This window comes from Hakea prostrata, chromosome 10 (assembly GCF_041222555.1).
Source record: "Hakea prostrata isolate BN-2017 chromosome 10, UWA_Hpros_2, whole genome shotgun sequence".
In the NCBI taxonomy this organism is placed as follows: Eukaryota; Viridiplantae; Streptophyta; class Magnoliopsida; order Proteales; family Proteaceae; genus Hakea; species Hakea prostrata.
Window position 1 is genome coordinate 9700258 of NC_142609.1, and position 27654 is coordinate 9727911.

The following is a 27654-nucleotide window of genomic DNA, read 5'->3' on the forward strand; positions in this document are numbered from 1 at the left end:
GCTTCATTCACAGAAAATCACCAAACCTAATAACGTTTATAATTCCAAACTTGACTTCATAATTTTTGGATTCTTGGTTTGAACTGCCTAATGTTGGGTAATCCTTCAAACTAAGTTGGGGTTTACATAATGATTCTTATATTCATAACCACTCCAATCTAAGCTTTGTTTGAACATAATTTCAACATACCATCTCTTCAATTTTAATCATCTTACATGATAAGTATTAAATTTCATGAATGGATTCTTGAATTATAACATAGGAGAATTCTAAACAAAATTACAAAGAAGATGAACCGAGTTCTACTTTGAGGTGGGGAATTTATATAGGCTCTTAGCTCCTCCTCTTCTCTCTCTCGTCTTCATTTTCTTCTCCTTTGTCAATTTTAATTTCTCTCTCCTCTCTCTTCCTCTTTTTCTTTTATATATTTTCTTTATTTTATTCCATAATATACTTATACATGTGACCTCATTCTCTTTATTCACCATTTTCCTTAATTTATTCCTAAGCGTCACCACTTCAAGTGGCAAAGTGGGAGGTGGTGGGAGGTGGTAGGCGGTGGGATAATTCCACCGTTATCTCTTTAGTTTATATAAATTTATGTATATATTATATTATATATAATTCAAATTATTTAATTAACCTTTTACTTAAAAGTCATTAATTATTCATGTAATGCACTGAATTGCCATTTAGGTCATAATTAATAAATTACGGGCCCACCTTAATATCTTGTATAAGAGTTACTTAACAATCAAATTGTAGGTACCTTCGGCTGCAAAAAAATTACCCTGATCATTTCCATATTTTTAGTTCAGCCTAACTCCATCGTATATAGTTTCCACAGCTGAAATTTTACTCAGGCCCATTTTGAATGTGGAACCCATTTTCATTTTATATCATCATCATTCAATAACCTTTGGGTTTCTCGACAAATCGAATATGACAATGCCTTCATACTTAGGACCGATGTACCACTATCAGTGCTAAGCTAGCAGTTATTAGGTCCAACATCATACTTTTTAAAATTAACATCTTTATTTAGGGTATCCGTTGTTCCCCTTGCTAGTTTTGGTTCATCGAGTCACGGCTTATTGGCAGAACCGGTTTATTATCTCATTGGACTGGACGTTCAAAATGCAAATATTAAATCTATCATTGAATTGATTAGAAAAACTTTAAAATGGGAGAAAAGGGGAAAAAGGAGAAAAGAGAGAAGAAGCCCATCATAGGAGGGGAGACTTCATAAATGGAGGTTCTTCCATAAAACATTCAAGGGAAAAAAGTCGGCATCCAAAATGAGCCATTATTAGCACCTTAGTGCCAGTCGCCAGTACAGTAGAGACCATAGAGAAGCAGGCGAAGCACTTCTTCAATTCAGTTATCTCTGATCACCATCCTAACATTATTTTGATGATTTGTCCTTCAATGGAAATTATAGACAACCTTGCCTATCAAACTCTTTTTGTCCATACAACATGAATGTAATTCAAGGATAATACACAAAGATTTTGTAGGTGATTAATGTGATTAAATTTTTTCTTTTTTTAGTAAAAGAAAACGTTTTGTTTTTCAGTCATCATCCATATGGTCACGTTTGAATCTAAGACCTCCTCAATTTTATTGCCTCTACATATTATGGTAAAACACATCCAGAGAAAACATTGTGAGAGAAGCAGCTCAACAAACCTCCAGACATGACAATTACCAGCTATTCTTGGAAAGAAAGGGTAATTACCAGCATAAATCCAGTGCTTTCACTGCTTTGGTGCTGGTTCCTGGTAAAGCATGTGGAAATTACGAAAACATTCTTTGAGAAGCAATTACTAGTTTACTACTAGGTCTAGCCTAAATCCTAATAAATGGGTACCGAAATTATGATTCAAAGTCAAAGGTCAAAGTTCTCACCGTTTTGAGGGGTGCCGCCATCCGTCGCTGCAAAATTCGTTTTTTTTATTCGTAAACCCCTTTCTTCCATTTTCATATGGCTATGTTTATCTTTAACCTCATCAGAGATGGTCAGAACTCCACCACTCGCAGCAACTTCTGCCCTTCTCTTCCAATTCTTCTTATCCTTCCATGCTACACTTCGCTTGATTTCCGCTGGCAGCGTCAAACCCAAAGGTATGTATCTCTCTTTCTCTCTCTGAATCTGTGTGCGGAAGATATTTGGTTCTTCTGATTGGTTAGTGTCTCCACAAATTGATTGAAATTTGGCAATATTCCTTCCAAACTGATTTGATGGATTGGTTATAGGTTCGAATACAAGGAACCATTTGGAGTTTATTAGGAAAAGAAATTGAAATACGAAGGAGAATTGATTGCATCTCGCTTGTCTTTTTTAATCTAAAAAGGAGTTTTCTTGCAGGGTTTTGTGACGTTCTTTTGGAGATTCTGAGGAGGTTTTGGTCGATTTGGACTTTAGGGCCTCTATTTCTGACACTGGGAGGAAGGAACTAGCGAACAATAATTGTCTTTCATTTTTTTGGGAGTGGAATCGAATAGAAAGCAGAAGGAAAGGAGAACTTGCAGGAGCTCGCTGTCGCTGCCTCTGTTAACTACAGACATGTAAGTTCGTGTGTTTGTTGCTTTCTTCCTCTCTATCTTCTCCTATGGCTGGGTTCTGCTACTGGTAGTTTTGGCTCGTCCTCTGTGTTCCATGTTTTCTTCTCCTCCTCTTACTTCTTCTGTGTATGGCTTCTGCTGCAATTCTGTGATACAAGGCGTTGCTTTTGCGGTTCTGTTCAATTTAGTTGTGCTTCCGTTATCATTGGGTATGATTTTTGGGAATTCTTTGATTATGTAATTTGATTGTGCAATATAACCCTGAAGATGTTGTCATATATGAGTTGGGCAGAACCTATAGGGCAAAAATTGTATATTAACAAATATTAAATAAGATAATTTATTTTTTCAACAAAACATGTCAATGAAGTATTCTTTTACAAAACAGTACATCAAAACTTGTCTTCTGGAGATGTGCAAATGCCAAATGGTAGAGTTGAGTAGTAATTGGTTGCATGATTCTTGATGAAGTAAGATGAATTTATATGGTGGGTCAAGTTGTACTGGATACTTTCCTTAACCCTGAACTGCAAAGGATGCATTTACTAAATGCAATTACAATAGAAAATCCACAAAGCTATATTTGAAAAACACACTTCGAAAATCAAAATAGAAACTTGAGAACATTTTTAAAGCCTCCTTGTTTTGTATAGACACGATTAGGGCATTGTTTGTTTTCTAGATAAGGAGTGTGAAAAATAAACACGTGGGACCCACATGTAGTGGGGTGGGGGACTAGAAAAGGAAAGAAAGGATTTTGGAAAAGAATTACCCATTTCGGTCCCATTTCTTTTATATCAGTCCCATTTTTATTATATCCCTCACTTTCCCACAAAGCCCCATTAATTTAGTGGGACTTCAAAAGTGGGTGGGGTGGGAAAAGTGATATGCTACATCAGCAGATAGGCTTCTTTGTCTACCCACTTTCCCACCTTATTAAACCAAACAAAGCATGCTTTGGGATTTCATGGAAAAGTTTACTTTTTCATAACCCACTTTTTAACTAGCAAACAAACGTTACCTAAAGGATACCTCAAAGAGTTATGCCCAAAACCTACTTGAACCCACGAGGGCTTGTCTGCTAGTCACTCATTCAAGCTTTACACCTATTGGCTATATAGGTCTTAGGAAAAGATCTAGTTATAAAACATTGAACTAGTGGATATATTTCACATAATTGGAAAAGTTGGTATAAATGTCTTCCGGACTTGAACCTACACAAGATCTGATGAACTTTGCTATAGAGTATGGGTGAAGTTAAAACTTATAAACCTTTCCTCATTTGTATAGCCAAGAAGCGCACGATCATATCCTACCAGTCAACCTTATACGACTGCCATTCATGACAAAATTTGGGCATTTTAAACTGGCCTTGTCCCCTATCTTATTCTTGTAGATATTTAGAGAACTTGCCTTTAAAATTTTCATTGGTAAGTAACCTCAATTTAGGGCTGCAACAGAGCTGGGCTTTTGCAATCCCAAGACTGACTCTATATATTCTAATCTAAGTCCATTCCCACCTTGCCCCTAATTTAGGGCCAATGATTATTGTCCCTAACCCTAAGCCCTACTATGCCAAGCCAAATCCATTCCCGCCCTAATTGTCTCTCATTGGGCTGGGTCGGGATGAGTTGGCCCTGTCCCTAGCCATGATTGGCCTTGTCCCTAGCCCTGATTGGGCCCTATCCTTGGCCCTGGCCCTAAGATTGATTGGCCCTATCCTTGTCATTGTTCCTAATTTATTGAAATCAAGCATCATATGTCAATTCACTTCAGATAAAAGGCTCCCTTTCTAAGGTGTTAGAGTAGGCATAATAAATAAATTTAGAAACTAAGCAGTAACACCCAACATGATGAAAACGAATGATTTGGGAGCTCTAACACACAATTTATAATAACAAAAATTAGTGTTTGTGTTTGCCTAAAATACCTATCAGACAGAGATGACTAACCTGGAGAATCAAGAGGAAGAAAATCACCCCTTGAATCTCCTTATAAACAAGTTAAAAGACAACAAAATAAAAAAAGTAAACTTAAGGTTGTTCTGAAAATGATGCCTCACTAATCTTTAAAGTTCTGATGTACTCCTCAGGTCAAGTGATTACTCAAGCAACATTCTGTCATAAATTCTGAAACAAAATGGTTATTCCCATGTTGGACCATTAAAACACTATCAACTTGACACTTCTGCTGACATAAATTTCAACAGAGAAAGTGTTGTTCAACACATTATCAGTGAAACCTATGGTGGCCAAACCAGTAACTTCAAGAGCAATAACCAAACATAGGAACGCTCATTCATTGCAGCTATTAACAAACTAAAATCTGAATGTAGAAATGTTAGAAATAAAAAACAAAAGCTCTTCAAACATATAAACTAAAATAGAAAAAATAAATTCATAAAAAATATAATACATTAAAGTATCAGAGGTAAACTAAAAATAAAATTTAAGCTCCTATAAAATGATACAGTAGTCAATGAATTCATAGTATCAAGGTTAATATGAAGTTCAGGGTAAAAATCAAGGACAAGATTAGGGTCAAGATCAATTACAAAATTAGCGTTCAGATTAGGGCCAAAATTAGGGTCAAGATCAAGGCCCAAATCAGGGTTAGGATCAGGCCAAATTAGGACCTGAATCGGGGCCAGAATCAAGGCCAGAATCAAGGCCAAAATCAAGGCCAAGATCAAGGCTAAGATCAGGGTTAAGATGAGGGTCAAAATCAGGGCTAGAATTAGGGCCAAGATTAGGGCTGGGGTTAGGGCAAGAAATCAAGGACGGGTCGGGATAGGCCCGATGGGCTAAAGAGTAATCCCAGGCCCGCCCTTGACCCGCCCTCAAGGCCAAAATCTTGAGCCCAAGCCCTATTCGGGCTTAGGGTAGGCTCAGGGCTGCCAAGGCCAAACTTGCACCCCTACCTCAATTCCTACATCTACTTGGATCATCCCACATCATGCACCATAGATAACACACCCCCATATTTCAGGAGACCTGGCTTGATTAAGAGTGCAAAACTCATCCTCCTTTCATTTTGGTGGACTCATTTCCCATATAATTAGATGGACCTATATTAATAGTACTAGGCAGGTCATCTGTGACTTCATTTTAAGCCTTTGAACCTAATTCAGTTTTTAAACTTCTTCACATAGGTTGGATGTCCAAAACATAACCTATGTCATAGGCCTTTGGGGTTCATTCCTTTAAATATATACCACGGTAGTGGTCAGAGGCGGGCTAGTAATTTCTTGGTGGGACTTGTAAACCAACTTCCCTTTGTCCACTATATAAATAACTCCATCAAAAGTATGTTTATATGTCTCTTATAACTAAGATAAAGTTTCAGTCACTCAGACAACCCAATAAAACATATCTATTTCCTTTTAATTCCAAGTAGAAATTTACACTTAAATATCATCTTATTGAACAGAGAGAGCATGCACTGAGGTGCCTTCATTATCATACCCTCACTATTTTGGGTAATAGAAGGGGAGAGAAGATCCAACGCACACCCCTATTGGCTTATATAGTTGCCTATTAGAGAAATATCCAACTTTCTTGACAAACCCCGAAAAAGCTATTTTGAATCTTTAATTGAAAATGTTAAAAATACAACATAACATAGGAATCTACATTTAAACCACTCATACTTGCCGGGGGTGCCAAGGTGAGTGCCTTCTTGCTGAAGTGCTTACAAGAGAGATCTTATCGTTATGATTGTCAGCTAAACTTGAGTAGCTGAAGGAGATGGAGAAGTAACTTCTGCTGATTCCTACTCCCAGACATTGAAAAGAGGGGGGAAATGATCTCAATACAAATGGAGAAAAAAAAAAAAAAAAAGGAAATAAAGACATGTCAGCATGTATGCTCAAATGGGGAGAATGGTCTCAACCAGCAAAACCTTCAGGCCGATGAAGTAGCGGACGAAGACGCCCTTCAAATCATATCAGTCATCATCTGGGAAATGAAATAGCCTAGCAGAAAAGATCTCAGGAAAAAATGGAGCTGGCTGTAACTGTAAAAACAAGAGAAAATTGAGATATGGAACTCCAATCTTCAAATAACTATGAGCAGCACATAGGACTGAATGCACCTTAGGGCGACCCACAAGCACCCAATCAACAACACGAACCTTACTGGATGGAGAAGAATCCGAGAAAAATTGCCAACTGGTGGAGAAGTTTGTAGAAATGGTAGCAGCTGGGGCTTCAAGGATGGCCTTGGAAGGTTGATCCTCTCAACCGAGATAGCTATATGGCGTCCTTAGATCTGTCTCCGTGCTTGTTGCAGCAGTTCTTGAAAAACATTTCATGAAAATCCTTTCTGCGTAACCCTTCCTAACCTAGTGCAAGGAAACACCGATAGACCTTGACTCCCAGACCAATGAGATCAGTTCTGAATTTCTGATATGGAGTTGGAAGTCGGCAAGTGTTGGCAACAGCATGAACAATGTAGAAGAAGAGCTGAGGAAGGAGATGAAGGATGGAAAGACAAGAAAAGAGATGTGTGTTGTAGACTTGCAGTTATCCTCCAATACACCTTGCTTCACTAATTCAAATAGAAGAAATTACATGCACCACCATTGTGAGGTAAAAGGTAAGAGAAAAATTAAGTGACTAGTTCCTAAATTAGCTACTTGATTTTAACAAATTCTGCTTTTTCAAATCTAACAGTTGAAGTTTTAATTGAATCATCCTCTAACCCGAAGAGAGAATTCAAATTTCAGGCTTATTCTCCTAGATGATTTTCTGAAATTATCGTTTTACCCTTCAGTCCTATTTCTACTAGGACCTCCCTTATTTTCAAATTTGAGCTTGGTTCTGTTTAAGATCTTGGAAGGATGGCCCCAGGTCATCCTAATCAATTTAGGGCTACATCACTTTGTCACCAAGAACCCTAGGTTTACTCAAGGTGCGTTTACCAAGATTGATTCAAGCCAGTAATGTAGTAGCAATGACACACGCAAGCTTTCAAGCTTGAAGGGGGATACATAATTAATTTTTCTGTAGAGCCTCCCATAGAGTAAGGGGTCTATTTATAACTTGACATTTGAAGACCAACTCGACTTAGGACTTGAAGACTGACTTAAACTAATAATACAATTGAACCAACTCTTACACTGACTCAGCAAGCCAAAATTTTGACTGCCTGCATGAATTCAAAGCTGAAACTAAAATAGATTTAATTAAAATGACTGAAGACCTAAAATGACGTTGCAGTTACTGACTTAAAGGTGGGCAGAATTACTAAACTGCCACTGCTCTACTGGAATTACATTGCTGGAAAAAAAAACTAAGAATAATCCATGCTCCTCGGCAGCAAATGTAGAGGCTTCTCCTGGCTCTAGCCTTTAATTTGATGTGAGATGAATCTTGAATCACTGTTAGCTGTGATCATTATGATGTCACAGTGAGGCAACAAAATCTGGTTACTTCATATTTCCTCCACTGGTATTCCTTAGGGGCCTTGATTCTGGACCATTCACATTTCCTGTTGGCATCAAAATGGGTTAGGGATTTCCTTGGTATGAGATGAGGAAACTCCACAAAAAATAACTGATTTGGTGCTTTGCTGGGAAAATCTCAAACCTGTGGTGCAAAGTTAAAAAAATAAAATAAAAAACTAGGAATTCCTGGAGATTCTGTTATTTGGTGTACTTTGTTACATATGATTAGCAGAAGAATCTTTTGCATGCACCCCTGAACTTTGCGGCAATACTCGCAGACCACCCCCTCCATTTTGCAGACCTTACAAAAAGGTTCCCATCACTTGGCTGTTAACAGTTGTTGGGAGATTAGCATTTCACCCTCACATATAAATGAAGTTTAAAATCAAATATGAATTTACTATACCATAACGCTAGTGATCCATAATTGGGTCCCAAAATCCAGATCCAGATGGCCAATCCAAGCTGGCCAAATGCCCCCAAGGGTATTTTGGTAATTTTCAGCCCCTTGTTAGGGCTCAGTATGGGTTTGGATAGATTTCCCTTGATCTAAGGGTTGTGGATCAACTGTGGTTTTTTGTTTTGTTTTGGGGTTTGAGTTAGTAGTTTGCAAGTTATTTGAGAGTTTAAGTGTGTTGAGTTAGTTAGTTGTGGATAAGATTCCTTATCCAAAAGGTTCTTATCTTTAGGGTTTGTCTTTTATTGGGAAGTGTAGGTGGAGTCCCAAGTCAAGTGTCTTTTCAAGATTTCGATCCCAAGATTTCAATCCTAGAGTTGTGGTCTTGTAGTAATTTGATTCCTTTTGAGTGTGGTGGTCTAGAGTTGGGAACCTTATTTATTAGGAATTCCCAACCCCAGTCAAAGTCTTTCATTTTCAGGCTATAAATAACCTTTCTAGCATAATAGTATTCAGTTTTGATGATTAATAAATTTGATTGAGTTGAAGACCAGGTTCTCCTTGTTGGTTAGTCCTTAGTTGAGTGTTTTATTCAAGACTCTTCATCTTCTTCAACAATCCAGCAGCTTTCAAGCCATCATCAAAGCCTTCAAGCCTTCATCAAAGCATCCAAGTAAGTCAGAGAAGCCCCCACCCCAATCCCAGCTTTCCCCACTTGTTTGCAGCCCTCCCCTACCCTTTCCCTTGCTTTCGCAAACCTAGAACTCCTCCCCCTTGCTGCTGCACCTTAACAGTAGCATTCCCTCTACCCCATGACTACCCTAAAATAGTCCCTTGAGCCCCATGACCTCCCCAGCCCTTCCCCATTTCCCCCTAGCACCCACAGGTTCCCCACCCCTCTCTTACCCACGTCACCCTTGGAACCCCTTCACCTGCAGATCCTAAATCCCAGCCCCATTAATCCTCTTTCTCCTTCCCTTTTGGTCGCCCCTAGTACTAAGTTATAGTCCTAACATTGTTTTCCCAAATCTGTGTATTATTATTGACTTTGAAAAAACCCTGCATTTCATCTTCTTCAAGAAGTTCTGCAGAATTTCTAAATCTCAAGAAAAACCCTAAGTTCCTAATATCTTAGCCCTTCATCCACTGAACCTAGATTCTGAAGTGCAGAACAGTAGCATCCCTAGCTTTGAATTGCAGAAATGCCAAGCCCTTTCCGCTTTCCCAACCCTAACTGAAACCCTACTTTGGTATTTGAATTTGAATTTCGAATCTGGAATCCTGACTACAGTAGGACTGAGATCTGGAATTCAGTTTCATCTGGCCCTAAATCACCTTAGAAACCCTAAAACCCTCCCCCTTTGGTGGAATTTCCTAGGCAAACGCTGAGACTAGGGAATTTACCAAGTACCCCTTAGCCCTAGACCTGGCACCTTCTCCTTTTAATTTCACTTGTAAATTCACTCTCACAGAAGAGAGAACACGGGATGAGATAAAAGATCAATATTGAACCCAACAAATCCGATTGTGAATCTAAACAATAATGAAGAAATTTTGATTTGGAACCCCTAGACCTCCTCTAGCCTTTTTATTTTTATTTTTAATATTATGTTCTGTTCATTGACTAGGGAAAGAAAACTAGAGCTCTGTGAGGGGTGAAACTCTGGTCACATGCGGATTCTGGTGTGGCCTTACAGTGGCTCAAATCTTAGGGAAAATCCAAAGGGATTCTAGGTGCGACAGGGGTTCCTTTGGTTCTTGGTTAGAGCAAGGGATGTGTTCTGCTCTAGTATGAAATGGGCAGGGTTGATGTTGTTTTTAGCAGACTAACTTAAACAAGATATAGCAGAAGAGATCTGAGGTGATTAGGTGAAGCAGAAGTAATTGAAAAGGAAACAGGATCTACTGAGTTTTAGCTTATGCCAGAAGGCACAAGTAATGTCATTGTGAAATTATATATAAAAAAAAAAGGGAACATATTTGGGTTTTTTCCCTTAATTAAAACCAATTGATTTGGCATCCCTTTTTCAGGCATAATGAATCTGTGGATCCAAACAGGGTTTTCCGTTTGGTTAGGGACTGTGGCTGGAGCTCGAAATAATCCCTTTTTCAGGTATTACGAATCTGTGATTCTAAATAGGGTTTTACTTAGCAGTTTCATTCTCAAGAAATCCAATTTTTTTGACCTGGGATTGTGGCTGGAGTGGATCTGGAAGGTGTTGCCATACAGGTAGGGAAGTCGGAGATCCCGTTTTGGAAGAAAGGAAGGAAAAAGATGGGTAACTTTGGGAGTAGGATTTAAGTTAAGGGGCATTTGAGTAATTTTAACAAGTTAGGGGCATTTTGGTCATTAAAAAATATTTTGAATTTCAATCATTAATTGGAAAGGGTCCTTATCGGTGGTTGACATGGTGTACCTTTTCGTAAGGTTTGAAGTGGGAGGGGGGGTGGTTCTGTGTGTTTCGCTGCAAAGTCAGGGGGTGCATGTAAAAATTCTTAGCAGAATGTTTGAAACCACGCTTGGCTATCTTACGTGTTGGCCATGAAGGCCAAGGTTTTTGCCATGGTGTGTTCTCAAATTATAGATAGTCCAAGGTTGAGAGTGAATTAAACATTGACCAATTGGAAAGCAGTATGTTTTGTTCTTTTTCCCCCCTTAAAATTAATTCTAGAAAGAAGAAATTCACATGTTTGTTTACTTAAATCTCCTACATATGTTTTGCAGTTCTGAATTGCTCCAATCCATTGGCTATTAAGTTCAAACAGCATTACAGGATGTTTAGGATCAACAAATACGTTTTGTTTCTCATATATTTCATCTGAAATTTGAGAGTGGTCTAATTTGTGACCAGAATCATTCTCAACTATTTTAGTTTCTAGATTTGTTTGTTTTGAAGTAACTGGTCTCTTACTGGTTTGGTTTCTTTTATCTATCATTTGGTGACTTCAGCCTCAACAATGCAGCGGCATGTAGTAAATGCTTGGAAGCATCTTTCAAGATTCAAGATATTTAACTTTTGCACGGTGTGTTCATAATTCTTTCCATATTTCCTCTTGTTTTTTAAAATTTTTTTTTTTTCTGTTGTAGCTGTCATCCACTTATCATTGATTATGAATGCAATAAATACAGCAGCATGCAACCCCTTCTCCAAGAAGAAAATAAAGAACAGAAAAACTTAGTGAATCTATGCCTGTTAAAGCTTTTACATGTATTTAAATTCGTATGGTTACTTTATTATGGATTGTACTAACAGATTGTCTTAAAGACGGGATGGAAAGTACGCATGATGCTTGATAATTTGTAAATGCAACTGAACTGAATGTTTGTAAAATAATAAAAGAATGTAGACAGAAATGGTCGAAGTAAACACTGGAGAACTTAAATGGTGCTTTGAGGTTTTTTAAGATTTGTGTGGTCTCATAAAAATTTTCTGGGTTTGCAAGCACTAAGAAACATTCTTCACTAATCACCAGATAATTGGTTGATGTCAACCCGATTCTAGGGCTAGGGTTTCTAGAATAATTTCCCTAGAATTGACGATTCGCCCAGAATCTTCCAACAAATAATGGTAAAATATTTTGGGAAGTCTTGGGATGTTTGTGGGACTCTAAGAATTTACAGGAAGATCCTATAGGCAAGTTAAGAATTATCTAATTTTGTGTGGGCTTGGGTTTGGGATGCCTAGGGTTTTACCCAAATATCTATGGGATGGTTTTGAGATATCCAAAATCACCCAAGGGTTGGTGGGAAAGAAGAATGGGACAGTTTGGATCAATATGGGCTGAATCTTGAGAAAGGGGAAAGATCTTGGGCAAATCTTGAACTCTCGTTCTTGTCTTTCTTCTTTTCTCCTTTTCTTTTTCTTTCTTTTCTTTTTTGTTTTTCACTCTTCTTCTTTTTTCTCGCTCTTTCAGATGCTGCTGCAGGTCAGAGAGGGGAGGGAAAGAGAACCTGAGAGAGGGGAGGGGGTATGGGAAGAGCTGGGAAGGGTCACAGGGGGTCGGGGAAGGAGATGGGGAGGGGTTTGTAGGGACCTGGGAATGCTGCTGCTGTGATGCGGCATCAAGGAGGGGGTCTAGGGTGGTGAGCAGGACAGGGGAAGGGAAGGGGACGGGCTGCGATGGTAGGGGATTTAGGTCTAGCGATGGGGTTGGAAGGTGGGGGCAAGGGGGTATGCTGTACTTGCTTGTTTAAGGCTGCTGTTGGCTGTTAATGGCTGCTAGAATTGGAAGAAGTTGCTGGGGTTGTTGAAGAAGGATGCTAGACTGAGTGGGTTGCTGATCTTGAAGAAGAATTTTGCTGGAAATCTGCCGTAGCCCCTCAAACAGGAGCTAGCATTTTCAAACTCAACATTCTTATTCACATAATCAGACTTAACTTACAAAAATAGAGTAGGCTTTTATCTATAGCGTACTAATGACCTCAACTCTAAATGGGATTTGTTTATTGATTAGGATCCCGCTCCATTAATCAAAACTGTTGAAGTATATACACTTGGGATTTTTACTGTTCACGTGAATAGTGTCATGAACAGTAAATATCCCAAGTGTATATACTTCAACACTCCCCCTCAAGCTGGAGTGTACACAAAGAAAACTTCAGCTTGCACAATTAGAATAAACTTGAAAAGTAGCACCAATATTGAATCGTGTAGCAATGGCAGACGTCAATAAACACTGAGAAAACTTCACCCAGGAGATAATCAACACCAACTTAAAAAAAACTTTAATTCTTCATGTCAATAGAACCATCCAATAATAAGAACAATCGACGATGTTGAAGACGAACAAAGTCCATGAGTATAACAGGATCAAAGATACTATCCATATAATGCCGGTAGTAGGAGAAATATCCACACTAAATCTTCAAAATTGCAACTCCAATGTCCATAAGTATAGCAGGATCAAAGACACCATCCACATAATGCCGGTAGTAGGGAGAAATATCCATACTAAATCTTCAAAATTACAACTCCAATGTCCATATAAATGCTTCACAAGAAGGCAAGTAATAGGCAAAGTATAGGTAGGTAAAAGGCAATATTGATTACTGTGGACCAAGTAGGTAGGTAAAAGAGAGTATAAGTTACTGTGGACCAAGTAGGTAAGGTAAAATACAATATGGGTTATTGTGGACCAAATAGGTAAGGTAAAAGACAGAATGGATTACTGTAGACCAAGTAGGTAAGGTAAAAGACAGAATGGGTTACTGTAGACCAAGTAGGTAAGGTAAAAGATAATATGGGTTACTGCGGACCAAGTAGGTAAGGTAAAAGACAGTATGGGTTACTGTGGACCAAGTAGGTAAGGTAAAAGACAATATAGGTAAAGACATGTAATCATATCGTTGTATAATGCCATAAGTTGAGGACAAAGATCTTCACAAATAATATCCATCAGCATAGCAATAGAATTTTTCAGAAGAGAGAAATTCAATGAAACAGGGGTACTATTATACGGCTTGCAACTAAACTTATAGCACAAACAATGGAAGACAATACTTAGGTCTTGCAATCCGAATTATGGGCATATCTTTGCAAGAATCAAGAGGAATCCCAAGACATCAATATAGTGCAAATTGAACTTCAGATTTGCACAAAAAAAAAAAGGTAGTAGCAACCTCAGTTGAATCAAATAGGTAGACATATCCCCAGAAAGCTTAGGGCCTTTTTGTAGTATTAATACATAGATACTTGGTGCTTCAAAAGTTAAAGAAGAAGGACAGCCATGCACAATTACTGCAGCGAAGGTTGGGGCTACCCTAGATAAGAAAAAGGGAAAAAAAAACTAGGCAGCCAAGAGAGAGAAAACAGTCCCTAGGTTGATTAAACTTGCTCTGATACCATGTTAGAAAACAAGCATTAAATAATCAAAACAACAACTGAACTAGAACAAAGAAAAGAGAGAAGAAGAAGAAGAGAAGAGAGATGAGGAACCAATAGAAGAGGCCTGTGATTCTTGCTTAAGAGTCTAGAATCACAGAGCCCTTTTTATTTATAGCTTCTAATGAATCTAATACAACTTGAGAGACAAGTAATTGTCCTCTAGAAAAAGGAAACAAAAAATTACAACTTTAGTAACTTCCTAGCTCTAAAAATACAAAGTTCTGCAAAAAAAAACTACCACCAAAATAGAAACTATTTCTAAAAACTCCCAAAACTTATGTAGCAAGACTCCAACATTAGAAATAGAAAGTAAAATAACATCAATAGCATAATACTGTTCACGTAAACAGTACAAACAAAGTCGTGAATAGTAAAAAACAGATTTTACTGTTCACGTGAACAGTACCGTGAACAGTAAAAACAGATTTTTACTGTTCACGTAAATAGTGTCGTGAACAGTAAATATCCCAAGTGTATATACTATCTGGACTATGCTACCCCTATTGCGGCTCTTTTTGATGATTGTGTAGATGCTCTCCGGTGGCACTATCGTTTAGGCCATCTGTCTTTACCTAGATTAAAAATTTTATTTCCTTCTTTTAAATCAGTGTTTATATTAAATTGTGAAGCGTGTGAGTTAGGGAAGCATCATCGTGCCACCTATCCTCCATACTCTATCTTTCGTAGTGAGTCCTTATTTTCTCTTGTTCATTCCGATATTTGGGGCCCTTGTAGAATTAGTAATAGGCATGGTTTTCGATATTTTGTTACTTTTGTGGACGATTTCTCCCGTCTTACATGGTTGTATCTTTTAAGGGATCGGACAGAGTTCTTAACTACATTTAAAAGTTTTATTCATGAAAAAAAAAAAAGATTTTACTGTTCACGTGAACAGTAAAAAAAGATTTTACTGTTCACGTGAACAATAAAAACAGATTTTTACTGTTCACGTGAATAGTGTCGTGAACAGTAAATATCCCAAGTGTATATACTTCAACAAAACCATTGAAATAAAACTTAAAAGATCTAATGGACCCTAAATGTCACATGCTGAAATAAAACTCTTAAGGAACTTAAAACTCTAATTAGCACATGCTAAATTCTAGTTGATTAAAACTCTGATTGACATGTACTCAACTATTAACTCAAATTAAGAAGACTAAACAAGATTGGACTCTAAAATTAAACCTGAATTTCTGAAATGAATTCCAGCGACTAATTAGGGCTGAAAATGCCCAAAATACCCCTCGTAGACGGTTTGACCAGTTAAGGAAGCTTCTTAGATGCATCTTGGGGGCCTCACTTAGGGTTTCAGCCAAGGGGCAAATTCATGTTCACGTTGCTGGTCCCTTCATTTTACTCAAATTAGCTTTGTTGGACAGGACATGACATAAGTTGGACAGGGAGACATGCATTGAACATAAATGATGGAGATTTCAGCTGCCCTGTGGTTTTTAAAAACTGAACCTGATGGAAAGCATCCATCTGATCCAGCAGCCAGCCCCCTCAAAAATCCCTGATCGGTACTTCTCCTAGAAGTGCTTTGAAAAGGGGGGTCAGCCCAAGTCCAAGACCAGACCTATTGCCTTTCATGACCTGGTTCAGATCAACCCAAATCCTGGAGCAGTTAAAATTTGTCCAGCAGATTCTTTGTCTGTTCATATTCAAAGGTCGCATTAAATACCTTAACACCATCAGTTCTCAATATCTTGATAATAGTTTTAATTGTATTACAGACAGTTTTCCATATCTCTAGAAAATGTTATCCATCAATGGACAATTCTATAGATGCAGATCTCAGCCTTCCTGTGGTTTATTAAGACTGAACCTGATACAAGGTAGCCATCTGACCCAGCAGCCAGTCCCCTCAAGAAGTCCTGATCAGTATTTCTCCAAGTACTCTTGAAAGGGCTGTCTGCCCAAGCCCAAGACCGGATGCGCTGTACCTATCATGGTATGGTTCAGATCCAGCCAAATCCTAGAATGGTCAAATTATGTCTGGCAGATCCTTATTGTGTCTTTTCATATTTAAGGCAGCATTAGTTACCATAACAATATCGGTGTTCAATATCTTGATTGGAGTTTTCAATGTGATCGGAACAGTTTCCCATGTCTAGAAATGGTTATCCATCTTTGGGGAATTCCACATGGGTTTTGGAGTTCTTGGAATTTTATGAGTTTCTGTAACATGAAGTTTTATGTTCTCAAGACTTCTTCCTCCATTTAATGAAAAGCCTGCCTGCTCTCAAAGGCAGACATTGAATTTCACAGAATCCAAAGTTTATGAAAATTCTTTCCTTGAGAACTTGTGATAGTGTGCCTAGGTGGGAATCCTATTGTTGTGAAACTAGTGGGACTCTAGGCTGCACCTATCTATCCTTCTTTTCAACTATCATCTGTACCACCACCACCATCATCATCTTGATCATATTCTCATAACCATAACATTTTTTTTCTAGATCTGGATAATATTTTCTACCAAAATTGGTCCTAGGCTATGCTAAAACCAGTTAGGCTGCGTTTGTTTGCTGGAATAATGGTGGGGTGGGAAAATTCTTGAAAAAAGTGCAGATTTTTTACTTTTCCCTTAAATCCCAGAATGGTAGATTGTTTGGTTGCTTGGGGTGGGAAAGTGAGAGACAAGTTTCCTTGAATCAAGGAAACTTGTCTGGTGATGTGGCAGAGCAACTTTCCCACCCCAAGCCATTTTAAAATCCCACATATTTGGTGGGACTTTGTGGAAAAGTTGGGAAAAGTAAAAAGTGGGACCCACCACTATCACTTTTCCACAAAACCCTTTCCTTTCCTTTCCTTTCCTTTCCTTCTCCCTCACCCCACTACACATGGGGCCCACATGTTTTTTTTTCCACCCCCTTTTTCCCACCCCACTTTTGCAAACAAACGTAGCCTTATGGTTTGGTGTGTTTTGACCTAGTGTTTTGATGCAAAATTCCAGCCAGAATAAATGTGGATCTGATTGTGGTTGTGATTTGGTCTGGAGAATGCTTAATTTTAGTGCCAAATGTATTGGATGAGATCATGAGACAGAGATTTAATACTTTTGAATTTGCTATTTTAATGGGTGAATTTTATCAGCCAAGGTTCAAAAAACTAGTCTTGATCAGCAGTTTCTTTTTCAAAAGTTTAGATTGATGTTTCGACGGGCAAATGGCCATTGTTGTCTCCAAAGCTTAAAATTAAGCTTGTTTTACGTTAATATGCTTAATATTTAATTTGGATCCTAATTTGGTGTTTTGATTTTATGTCCATAGGAGTAGATGTCAACAACAACGATAGTTCAGCCTTATCCCTACTTAATGTGGTCAAATACATGGGTCCAGTCAACACGAGGTGGAGGGAAACAGAGGTCTACCAACAGAGAATAAAGATATAGGAAAACAAGCATGGGGAGTACAATTAGAGAAGTAAGATGTCAAAAGACATCACGAAAAATGAAAGGCAAAATGATGTAGCGCTAGATTCAGGAGGTTCAACTAAGATTAATAATAGGATCCCTCAAGAAACAACTCAAATGATTATGATTAGATTTGGGTTCAATGATAACCAATGATTTTGAAAGGTTAAAAAATTCCTTGTGGGATAGGATGGTCAAAAAGTTTCCCACTTAGAATGGGGATCTTTATTAATTTTGGTGGATTCAGATTGGGTGTCTTAATTAGTGTTTTGGGTGATCTGTTCTGGTTGAGATTTATCGGGTGTGGATGGAATAATACAATAAGAGATTTTTTTCAAGCTTGAAAGTTGAAACTACTCGGATGGGTAGAAGTGGGTATCTTGAAAAAGTTAAGGTTTTAGGGTCTTTGAATTTTGAGGTAGTTTGCTGGGTTAACTACCCCAAACGTGGATTGAGTAAAGTAGGTGTAGGGTGTATGTAACTGCAATCTTGAATGGTTATTGGTTAGAAAGTGCATATTTTAGGGTTAGAAATTAGGGTTTCGTTTTTTGGTGATTCAAGAATTCAAGAAAAAGGGGGAGAGTGTAGGGTTTATGTAGTCCCCATCTTGAAGGATTCTAATGGTTAGATTGAGCAGAATTTAGTAAATTAGGGTTTTTGGTGATTCTGAAAATTCCAGAGAAGGGGGTGTACAGTTTTTGTAGTCCAAATCTTGAAGACTTTTAATGGTTAGATTGGGCAGACTTTAGGTTGAAAATAGGGTTTCTTGGTGATTCTATAAATTTGGGGGTGGGGGGAGAACGTTGGATCTGAGATGGTAATTTGGTTTGTACTCTTAATAGGATGAATAGGATATTGTGCATAGGCTGTGGGATGGATTTTAACAGATTCTAATGGTTAGTTGAGGGGAAGTGTTTGGGGAAATGAAATATTGAAAAGCGAATTTAGGGTTTGGAGAACTTTGAATATCAGAAGAGAAGAATTGAGGGTGGGGATAATTCAATTTATTGGTGTCAGAGATATTCTTGAATGGAATCTTGCATGATAGAAGATGTTTTTGAGGGAAAGAAAAGAGATGAAGAGAAGAAAAGAAATTAGACTCATAAAGGGACTCCTAATCACTTTAAACGACTTTATAAGGTAAAACCAAACAGATTCTTTCTAGCAATTAAGGGAACCTAAATTGACTCAAAACACTGAGTCAATAACTGAAATTAACTACCAATGTAAGCAATCCCGTGTGCTAGCATTACCCCATTTTATGAACTTATAATTTAGGCCCATTACAGCAATAAACCTGAAACTAAGAAGCCTAATGTCTACAAAACCCACCCATGCCCAAAGTAAGTATTCTAAGTCCAACTGACCCATTGGAAATCCGTAATTACATCATGAAAGGTTAAAGTAAGAGAAAAGTGGCATATCCCCTGCAAGTTAAGAGATTTCTTGCTAAATGGGGTCTACAACATGGATCATTGCCCATTTGCTCTTCAGTGAGCTCTATTCGAGGTCATATTTGGAATCAAATCTAGACAATGCATATTTTTCTTTAAAACTTCTGCTTCTGTCATTTAGTCCTTCCCGTGGCTCTTTTAACTCCTAGTGGGTTATATGACTTTTTTTTACTAGGGCTGTCCTTAGGCCCCCGTTCAACATGAGTGGACCACCTCAATTGACTCCCTTGGATCTTGTCAGTGATTGGGGCAATTCCCTACTCATTTCTTATATGTTTTTTCAGTATTTTGACCCTTCTAGCTTTCTGAACATCCACCTTAACCAATATCTGCTATACAAAGCTTCTCAATATGACATTCCTTGCCTGTCCAACATTCTGCCCTATACATGGTGTAGCTTCAATCCAATTGAGGGCCAATGCCAAGTTTTAATTACAGAACCAAGTCAGTAGCACTGTTCTAGGATTAGGTCTTCAGATTTGGGGTTAAAAGTGGAATTACAGTTTAGGGGTTTCTATAGGGCTGGAACCATAGAAAAAAATTCGAGGGAAACTCAAGTTTCGACCAGGTGAAAATGGGAAACCTAGGTGGGAAACTGAGAAATTTTGAGGAAACTTAGGACTTTTTCGTGCAAGTTTTGACATCAAGTTTCAACAGGTTTCAAGGAGTATTTTGGGGTGGGACTCTACATTTAAGCTAATTAGAGTATAAAGAACATATTGGCACATGCATTTTGCTAAAAAAAACAATGTAGATATGTCATTCAATGTAGATAACATCAATGTAGAGTTGTCCGAGAAGTACACTATAAACTTAACAACTTAAGTACATAACATTCAATATATAATTTCTAACTTCACAACATCAAATACAAAGTAACTGACAATAAAAGGAAAGTACAACTCAGTGCCAAGAGGAGTGCCTCGGTGGATCCATCCTGTGAGCTGAGTAGTACTATGCCTGTAACATCCTCTCCTCCAAAAAACGAACATAGACATCCCATGACATTTTATGCCTATGGTTGTCAAAGTAATCGACAATTGCAACTTTATTAGTTTGGTCATCAACATGGCTAAGATAACCAGTTTGAGGGAATACGCAATTTAGATAGGGAAGTCCTGATGGAGGGGGTATTTGTCGTGGTACTTGGGGAAACATGAAAGAAACAAAAAAATTGAAAAATTGGGAAAGCTACAAAACTTGCAGGAAAAAAATCCCAGGTTTCCACGAAATTTCCCATGTTTCCCATGAAATTTGAGAATTTTTTCTCATGAACCAGCTGGTCCAGATGGGTTGAACCAGGTTTCGACGAAACTTTCCAAATTTCCACGAAATTTCTCATGTTTCCCACGAAATTTGAGTATTTTTTTCTCATGAACCAGCTGGTCCAGCTGGGTTGAACTTGGTTTCAACGAAATTTCGACGGTTTCGGTCGAAACTTGGGATTTTTTTCGGTCCCCTAGTTTTTTGTTTCGAGGTTCTCAAAAAGCGAAATTTCGACCGAATTCTTTTTTATGGCTGGAACCAGGTTCTAGTTCAAGGGGGCTATGGGAAGGCTTCATCCCCCCCCCCCCCCAAAAAAAAAAAAAAAAAAAAAAAAAAAACCTGAAGGTGGGAAGCATAGTTTTTGAAACTAAGGTTTTGGGATAATTTTAAGGTTAGCTAAATTTTAGGGTGTTCGGTAGGGTTCTGGGGCTGCGAGTGATATGGGCAGGTTTCCTCAAAGTTCAATCCAATTCTGATGGTGGGTATTTGAAGGATTGAAAAATTGCAGGTTTTTTAGGGTTGTGTAAAAGGATACATTAGAAACTATAGTTTCAATGGGTAGAATGGGCTGTAACTTGGATTGAGTGTAGGGGCTGCTGTGGGGGAGTGGGTGAGACCACTTGAATATGAAAGGATTTGATGGGTAGAAGGCTGGTCCTGAATGATGATTGGTTTCTAGGGTTGGGTGACTTGGGTCTTCTCTGTAAATTTTGTAAATATAAAGAAGGATGGAGGGAGGAGATGAAGATGATGGAAGGAGCTCTGGAAATTATGCACCAGATCAGGCTTCAGCAACTAGCGTATGACTCACCTAGAAGCCCTCTCAGATATTACACATCAAGGAAATTTGATATCAGAAACCAGTGAAGGTCCAGCACAAAAAGTTCATGCAATCAGCAGAAATTTTCAATAATCAAGTTTTAATCTCATCATCCCACAATTCATAGTTGTCATGAGCGCCTTGGTGAACCAAGTCACTGGAGAGGGTTGAAATATAAAATGGCACTAACTAGGTTAGCAAGGCAGCCATGTCTTAGTGAACCAAGTCATTAGAGGGGGCTATTATATAAGTCAACGCTGACTATGGAAGCAAGGAAACCAGCTCTGCCAAAGCACCTAAACTACGCATTGCTTATACAATTGTGTCCATAATGAGGGTATCAATGGGGCTGTTTCAGCCAGGTTACCAGTCCTATCCCTATCATCGTTATCAAGGCGTCTGCCTAGGTGCTAAAGCGTTAACTTTTTTGACATTTTGTAACAAATTTATGGAATCTTTTTTTTTAAACATCAAATTTTAGTCTACAAAGCCATATATGAATAGAATATTTATTCATTTCAGATTCGGGAATCAGTAGATGGAGAATTATTTGGAAATTGGAATAATGTGATCTATTAATTTATCAGTTTGGTAAAAAGCGATAAAAATGCGGACATATTAAAGTCTGATTCGGAATTGAGAATTATTCATTTGCTTAAAAAAAGTTGGGTAAAATAGAATCCGGTCAAATAATTTCATAAAACCATAACAACAACAACAATAGGCCTTGTCCCAACTAAATGGGGTCGGCTACATGGATTCTTGCCCTCCAATCAGTTCTGTTCGAGGCCATGCTAGATACAAGGCCTAATCTATACAAATCCTTTCTCACCACTTCTCCTAAGGTTATCTTAGGTCTACCCCTAGCTCTTCTAGTTCCTTCAATATAAATTATATCACTTCTCCGTACAGGGGCATTTATAGGTCTCTGTTGAACATGGCCGTGCCACCTCAAACGACTTTCTCGAAGCTTATCACTTATGGGAGCAACTTGCAGGCCAACTCTAATATAATCATTTCTTATCTTATCCATCATAGTTTTGCCACTCATCCATCTTAGCATCCTCATTTCTGCTACACTGAGTTTATCTATATGATTCTTTTTAACAGCCCAACACTCTGCACCGTATATCATAGCTGGTCGAATGACGGTCCTATAAAATTTTCCTTTAAGCTTTAATGGAATACGCCGATCACATAAGACCTCGGACGCACCTTTCAACTTCATCCACCCTATTTTAATTCTTTGGGAAACCTCATCCTCTAAATCACCTCTTTTACTTATGATTGAACCTAGGTACCTAAAACAATCACTCTGAGGAATCTCTTTATCGTCAAGTATCACCACCTCATCATTTGCCTGATTATGACTAAAGTTACAAACTAGATATTTTGTCTTCGATCTACTAAGTTTAAAGCCTTTTGGTTCCAAAGCTACTCTCCATGATTCTAATTTGATATTAATCCCCACTTGGGTCTCATCAATCAACACAATAACACCAAGGGACCTCATCTTGAATGTCTTTGGTTAATTCATCCATTACCAGTGCAAATAGATATGGGCTTAAAGTTGACCCTTGATGTAGTCCAACTGTTATCGGGAATTCATTACTTTGTCCCCCCACTGTTCTAACAATAGTCACCGAACCATCGTACATATCCTTAACTATATCTACATATTTACTTGCAACACTTCTTTTCTCTAGTACTTGCCAAATTAATGCTCTAGGGTCTCTATCATAAACTTTTTCTAGGTCAATAAATACCATATGAAGGTCTTTCCTACATTCTCTATACTTTTCCATAAGTCTCCTAATTAGGTAAATAGCCTCCGTTGTAGATCTTCCCGGCATAAACCCAAATTGGTTCTCTATAATGTAGTTAAGTGTCTCAAACGGGTTTCAATTATTCTCTCCCATAATTTAATCGTATGGCTCATCAATTTAATGCCCCTATAGTTATTACAACTTTGAAAATCTCCTTTATTTTTGTAGATTGGAACCACGATGCTTCTCCTCCATTCATCTGGCATTTTCCCTGTGCTCATAATCTTATTAAACAACATTTAATGCCCCTATGGTTATTACAACTTTGAATATCTCCTTTATTTTTGTAGATTGGAACCATGACGCTTCTCCTCTATTCATCTGGCATTTTCCCTGTGGCTCATAATCTTATTAAACAACTTAGTTAACCAAACTAGTCCATGGGTTCCTAAGCTCTTCCATACTTCAATTGGGATTTCATTTGGACCTTGTGTCTTGTTGAGTTTCATCCTCCTTAAAGCTTCTTTTACTTCGGACATTGAAATTCTACATATATAAGTTCAGACATTTGTGCCTTGGTGAAAAGTGTAATCGTCCGAGTCATAAGTGCTTGAAGAATGCTCATTTAGTAAACTAGAGAAATAGTTATTTATTCATATTTAGGAATCATTAATATAATTGTCATTTATTCATATTTGGGAATCATTAGATGGATAATTATTCAGAATGATCTGATCTATTAATTTTATCAGTATCAGTCAAAAAGGCAGAACTTTTTTTTTAAGGATTGAGGTCATTTGTGGAATGCTTGTAGGGTCTAGGCACAAATCACTTATTTAACATCACGCTATCATAGAGGTAAATTTAATTACTACTTTCAATTTTATCTATAATTGCCAGCCAAGAAGAGCCGGAACAGCCCGTTGTGATTGACATAGGGAAGGAAATTTTCTGGGAGACCTGGGCAAAGTCCCATAAAAAATGTCAATACTGGAACAACTTGATGATGACCAAGGCCCACAGGAGGTGTGCGGCATCACCCTCTGATCTGGTAGGGGGTCCTTGTCAACAAAAGAGGGGGTGAATTCCCCACGATATAGTTCATAATCATATGTTATGATGATTGATTGAGATGAACTTATGTTTGTGCTTTTTTTTTTTGGGGGGGGGGGGGGGTTAATCTCTCAGAATTATGATTCTTGAATGTTTGCTTAGCTTATAGTAGAAGTAGAACTCTATCAGCTTTGGTATACTATTTGTGCCACATAAAGTAGCTGTATTGAAAAATCTGCCCCAACCGCTTTGGTCATCTTGTCGCCTTGACAACATGATCCCTAATTCCCTATTAGGAATAGACAGACCAAATTAAAATATAAACCAGTTAATTTAAAAGACTAAAATACTTTTAACTTAAATTGATGCAACTAAATCTAATTAATTTATGTGGCCAGATTACCTCTAAAACAAAATTTAATTAGTTAATAAAGAATCTATTTCCATCCTCAACGTAATTCCTATATTTTAGGTCAATTAAGTTGGCTGTTTACACTTTGAACCCATGAGATCAGGGGTCCATTACATATATATCACCCAACATAGGGCCAGAGGCTATTTCGTGAGAGAAGAAGCCCATTTGGGTTATGCATCTGCATTGATATTGTTAGAGTTTGTCTTATAGCATACATTTGTCACTGTCTTGTTATATAAGACATAATAATAAGTTTTTTTTTTTTTTTATTTTCTTTTTTACTCTTACCTCCTTAGAGGGGTGGGGCTGATGTGATATTGAAGTTATTGTTAATGAATGAAATAGGTGAAAGAGCTCTGCACTTTCTCATAGTTGATTCTCCATCCCTTCTTCTATTTTTCTTCTTCATGCCTTGGCTGCAAACCCTTGTTTTTTCACCTGAACTCAGCCATTTACAACTTCTTACTTGCATCAAATCAACTCAGTTTTTTGCTTTCACCTCTCTGGAATCCTAACAAGGTAGAGGGTTCCAATAGAGGTTGTATTATATGAAATACTACAAACAACATACTCATTGCTGTTGTATTTTCCAAACCACAAAGTGGAGAGTTTTAGAGCTGTTGAAGAAGATGGGACCTCAACACTCCACAACAGATTTCTGCTAGCCTTTTGGGTTTCTCCCTCATCTTTCAACCATTTTTTATGAAGTCTAGTGCATTGGAACGGCTAGGGGGTATCCTCTCAGGCCCCTGCCCCTTTTACCTTGGCTGCTGAAAAGAGTTATTTGAAGAGCATAGCTTGATATCTTGCTGCTCCTTAGGCACTGCCAGACTCTTTTTCCCTTCCTGCTTGCTTTTTATTGACTGTAATAGAGAGACTCAATATCAGTATATTGACTTGATGTTTGTCCTATGTGAATATCTTTTGTGTTGTGGATTGAAGTTTTTTTTCCTTTTTTTGGTGACGTTGTGGATTGAAGTTAAGGTGCTGTTTGAGCATTTCTGTGGTTGTTATCAAAGAACTGCTCTGTGGTTGTCTTCTGGTGCAACTATTAAACTTGGCTGGTTTTTGGGTTTAGTAGAACTCCCCATTAAGGCTTTGTTGGTTTAATATGGTTATATTGCTGGTTTGTTGGGTTGGGGTATGCCCCCCCCATGTCCAAGGCCCCCTTTTGCACCACTGTTAGGTCTGAATGTAAGATCTCTCCCTTTATCTGCCCCTCCCTCTCTCTACCCCCAGTAGGAGACGGGAATTGTAGAAGGAATGAGATCATATTTCTCTAGAAAGATGAGTTTTGTCACCTTCACATCAAGATCATAATATAGCGGTGATGGAAAATTTCGCCTGCAATTTTCGAATTTCAAAGGAGGAATTTTTCCCCACAAGTTGTGTACGAAATGGCAAGAAAAATATCCATGTTGGGGGGGGGGGGGGGGAGATACAGAATCTGTATGAATTTTTCTTCTGTCCTTACATCTCAAACATGACCTTAGTTCCTTCTGCAAGAATAACAATCTACGGACCCTCTGTCCAATTAGCCCTTTGGTTATAGGAATTTGTGCAAATTGTGCATTCTTGTGTACTAGTAGTCATTAGGGACTATTCCCTCATAAACATGTTCAGAGTGCCTAACTTATCTCGTTGGATTTGCAAAGCATGCAGTCTTATATATTAAGTGATCATTAGGGACTTTTCACTTGTAAATATGCACTTCAGATGAAGTCCCCCTTCCTTTTCAGGTGCTTGAATTAATTCTTCAAAAACAGTCCTTTTCGTTAATTTTTCTTTTTAAGCATTTTCTATTCCATTGATGCTGTGATGAGAGTCTATTTTGATTTTTTGAAGCACTTTTACATGTTGGAATTCTGATCAGTTATAACATTTTGAACTACATGTCCAGGTTGATGCTTGTCGAAACGAACTCCATGCAGAGAGTACTTCAATATTCCCCTTCAGAAGTTATAATTACCAAGAATTTTATAATGCTCACTTATGCAGATCCCAATCAAGGACTTATGCTACATCTTGTGTTAAACTGGAAAAAGATTTACAAAAAGATAATTCAGTTTCTGATATGTTAGTAGATTCATTTGGAAGACAGCATAACTACTTGAGGATTTCGCTGACTGAGCGTTGTAATCTTCGATGCCAATACTGTATGCCAGAAGAGGGTGTGAGTCTTACACCTAGCCCTCAGATTTTGTCACAGAACGAGATAGTTCGCTTGGGAAATCTCTTTGTCAGTTCAGGGGTGGATAAGATTCGATTGACTGGTGGGGAACCGACCATCCGGAAAGACATTGAAGACTTATGCTTACAGTTATCTAACTTAAAAGGACTGAAAACACTTGGCATGACTACGAATGGAATCACTCTTGCAAGAAAACTTCCAAAGTTGAAAGAGTGTGGGCTGAATTCTTTGAATATTAGCTTGGATACATTGGTCCCAGCAAAGTTTGAGTTCATGACCCGGCGTAAAGGGCTTGAAAAGGTTATGGAGTCTATCAATGCTGCTATTGATCTTGGCTACAATCCAGTGAAAGTATGCTTTTCTTTGTCAAATTATTTTCTTGTCAGAGCTGTTCCTTGTTTGAATTATTTATTATGGTGTCTTACTGGCTTGTTGGCTTTTCTTAATCCTTTTCCCACCTAATGTAAATTAAAGTTATTTTTCTTATTGGTGTGAGATGTTAAGTGTCTAATGCTATATTCTTTTTTTCAGGTTAATTGTGTTGTAATGCGTGGATTCAATGATGATGAGATTTGCAATTTTGTGGAGTTGACACGTGAGAAACCAATTAATGTTCGGTTCATAGAGTTCATGCCTTTTGATGGAAATCACTGGAATGTGAAGAAACTTGTGCCTTATTCAGAGATGCTTGATAGAGTGGTAAGGTAGAAACCTGATCAGTTATCCTTTTTATGGTAACTCATCTCTCCTTATGGATGCATTATATGATGGCTTGTGGTAAATGAACAGGGACAACAATTTAAGGGTTTAACAAGGCTTCAGGATCATCCATCAGATACATCTAAGAATTTCAAGCTAGAAGGGCATGTTGGTTTTGTTTCTTTTATTACATCCATGACTGAACATTTCTGTGCTGGCTGCAATAGATTGCGACTTTTAGCTGATGGGAATTTCAAAGTTTGCCTCTTTGGTCCTTCTGAG

At 38.0% G+C, this 27654-nt stretch overlaps 1 protein-coding gene across 1 annotated transcript; it reads left to right on the forward strand.

Moving 5' to 3' along the window:
* Positions 1–1930: 1930 nt before the first annotated feature.
* Positions 1931–27654, forward strand: CNX2 (cofactor of nitrate reductase and xanthine dehydrogenase 2; the record flags this gene model as incomplete). Its single annotated transcript, XM_089136767.1, is given in 6 exon segments — positions 1931–2125; positions 2370–2569; positions 11359–11432; positions 26383–27024; positions 27205–27372; positions 27463–27654. Coding segments are annotated over 4 exon segments (1068 nt in total), but the record flags the coding sequence as incomplete, so codon positions are not given.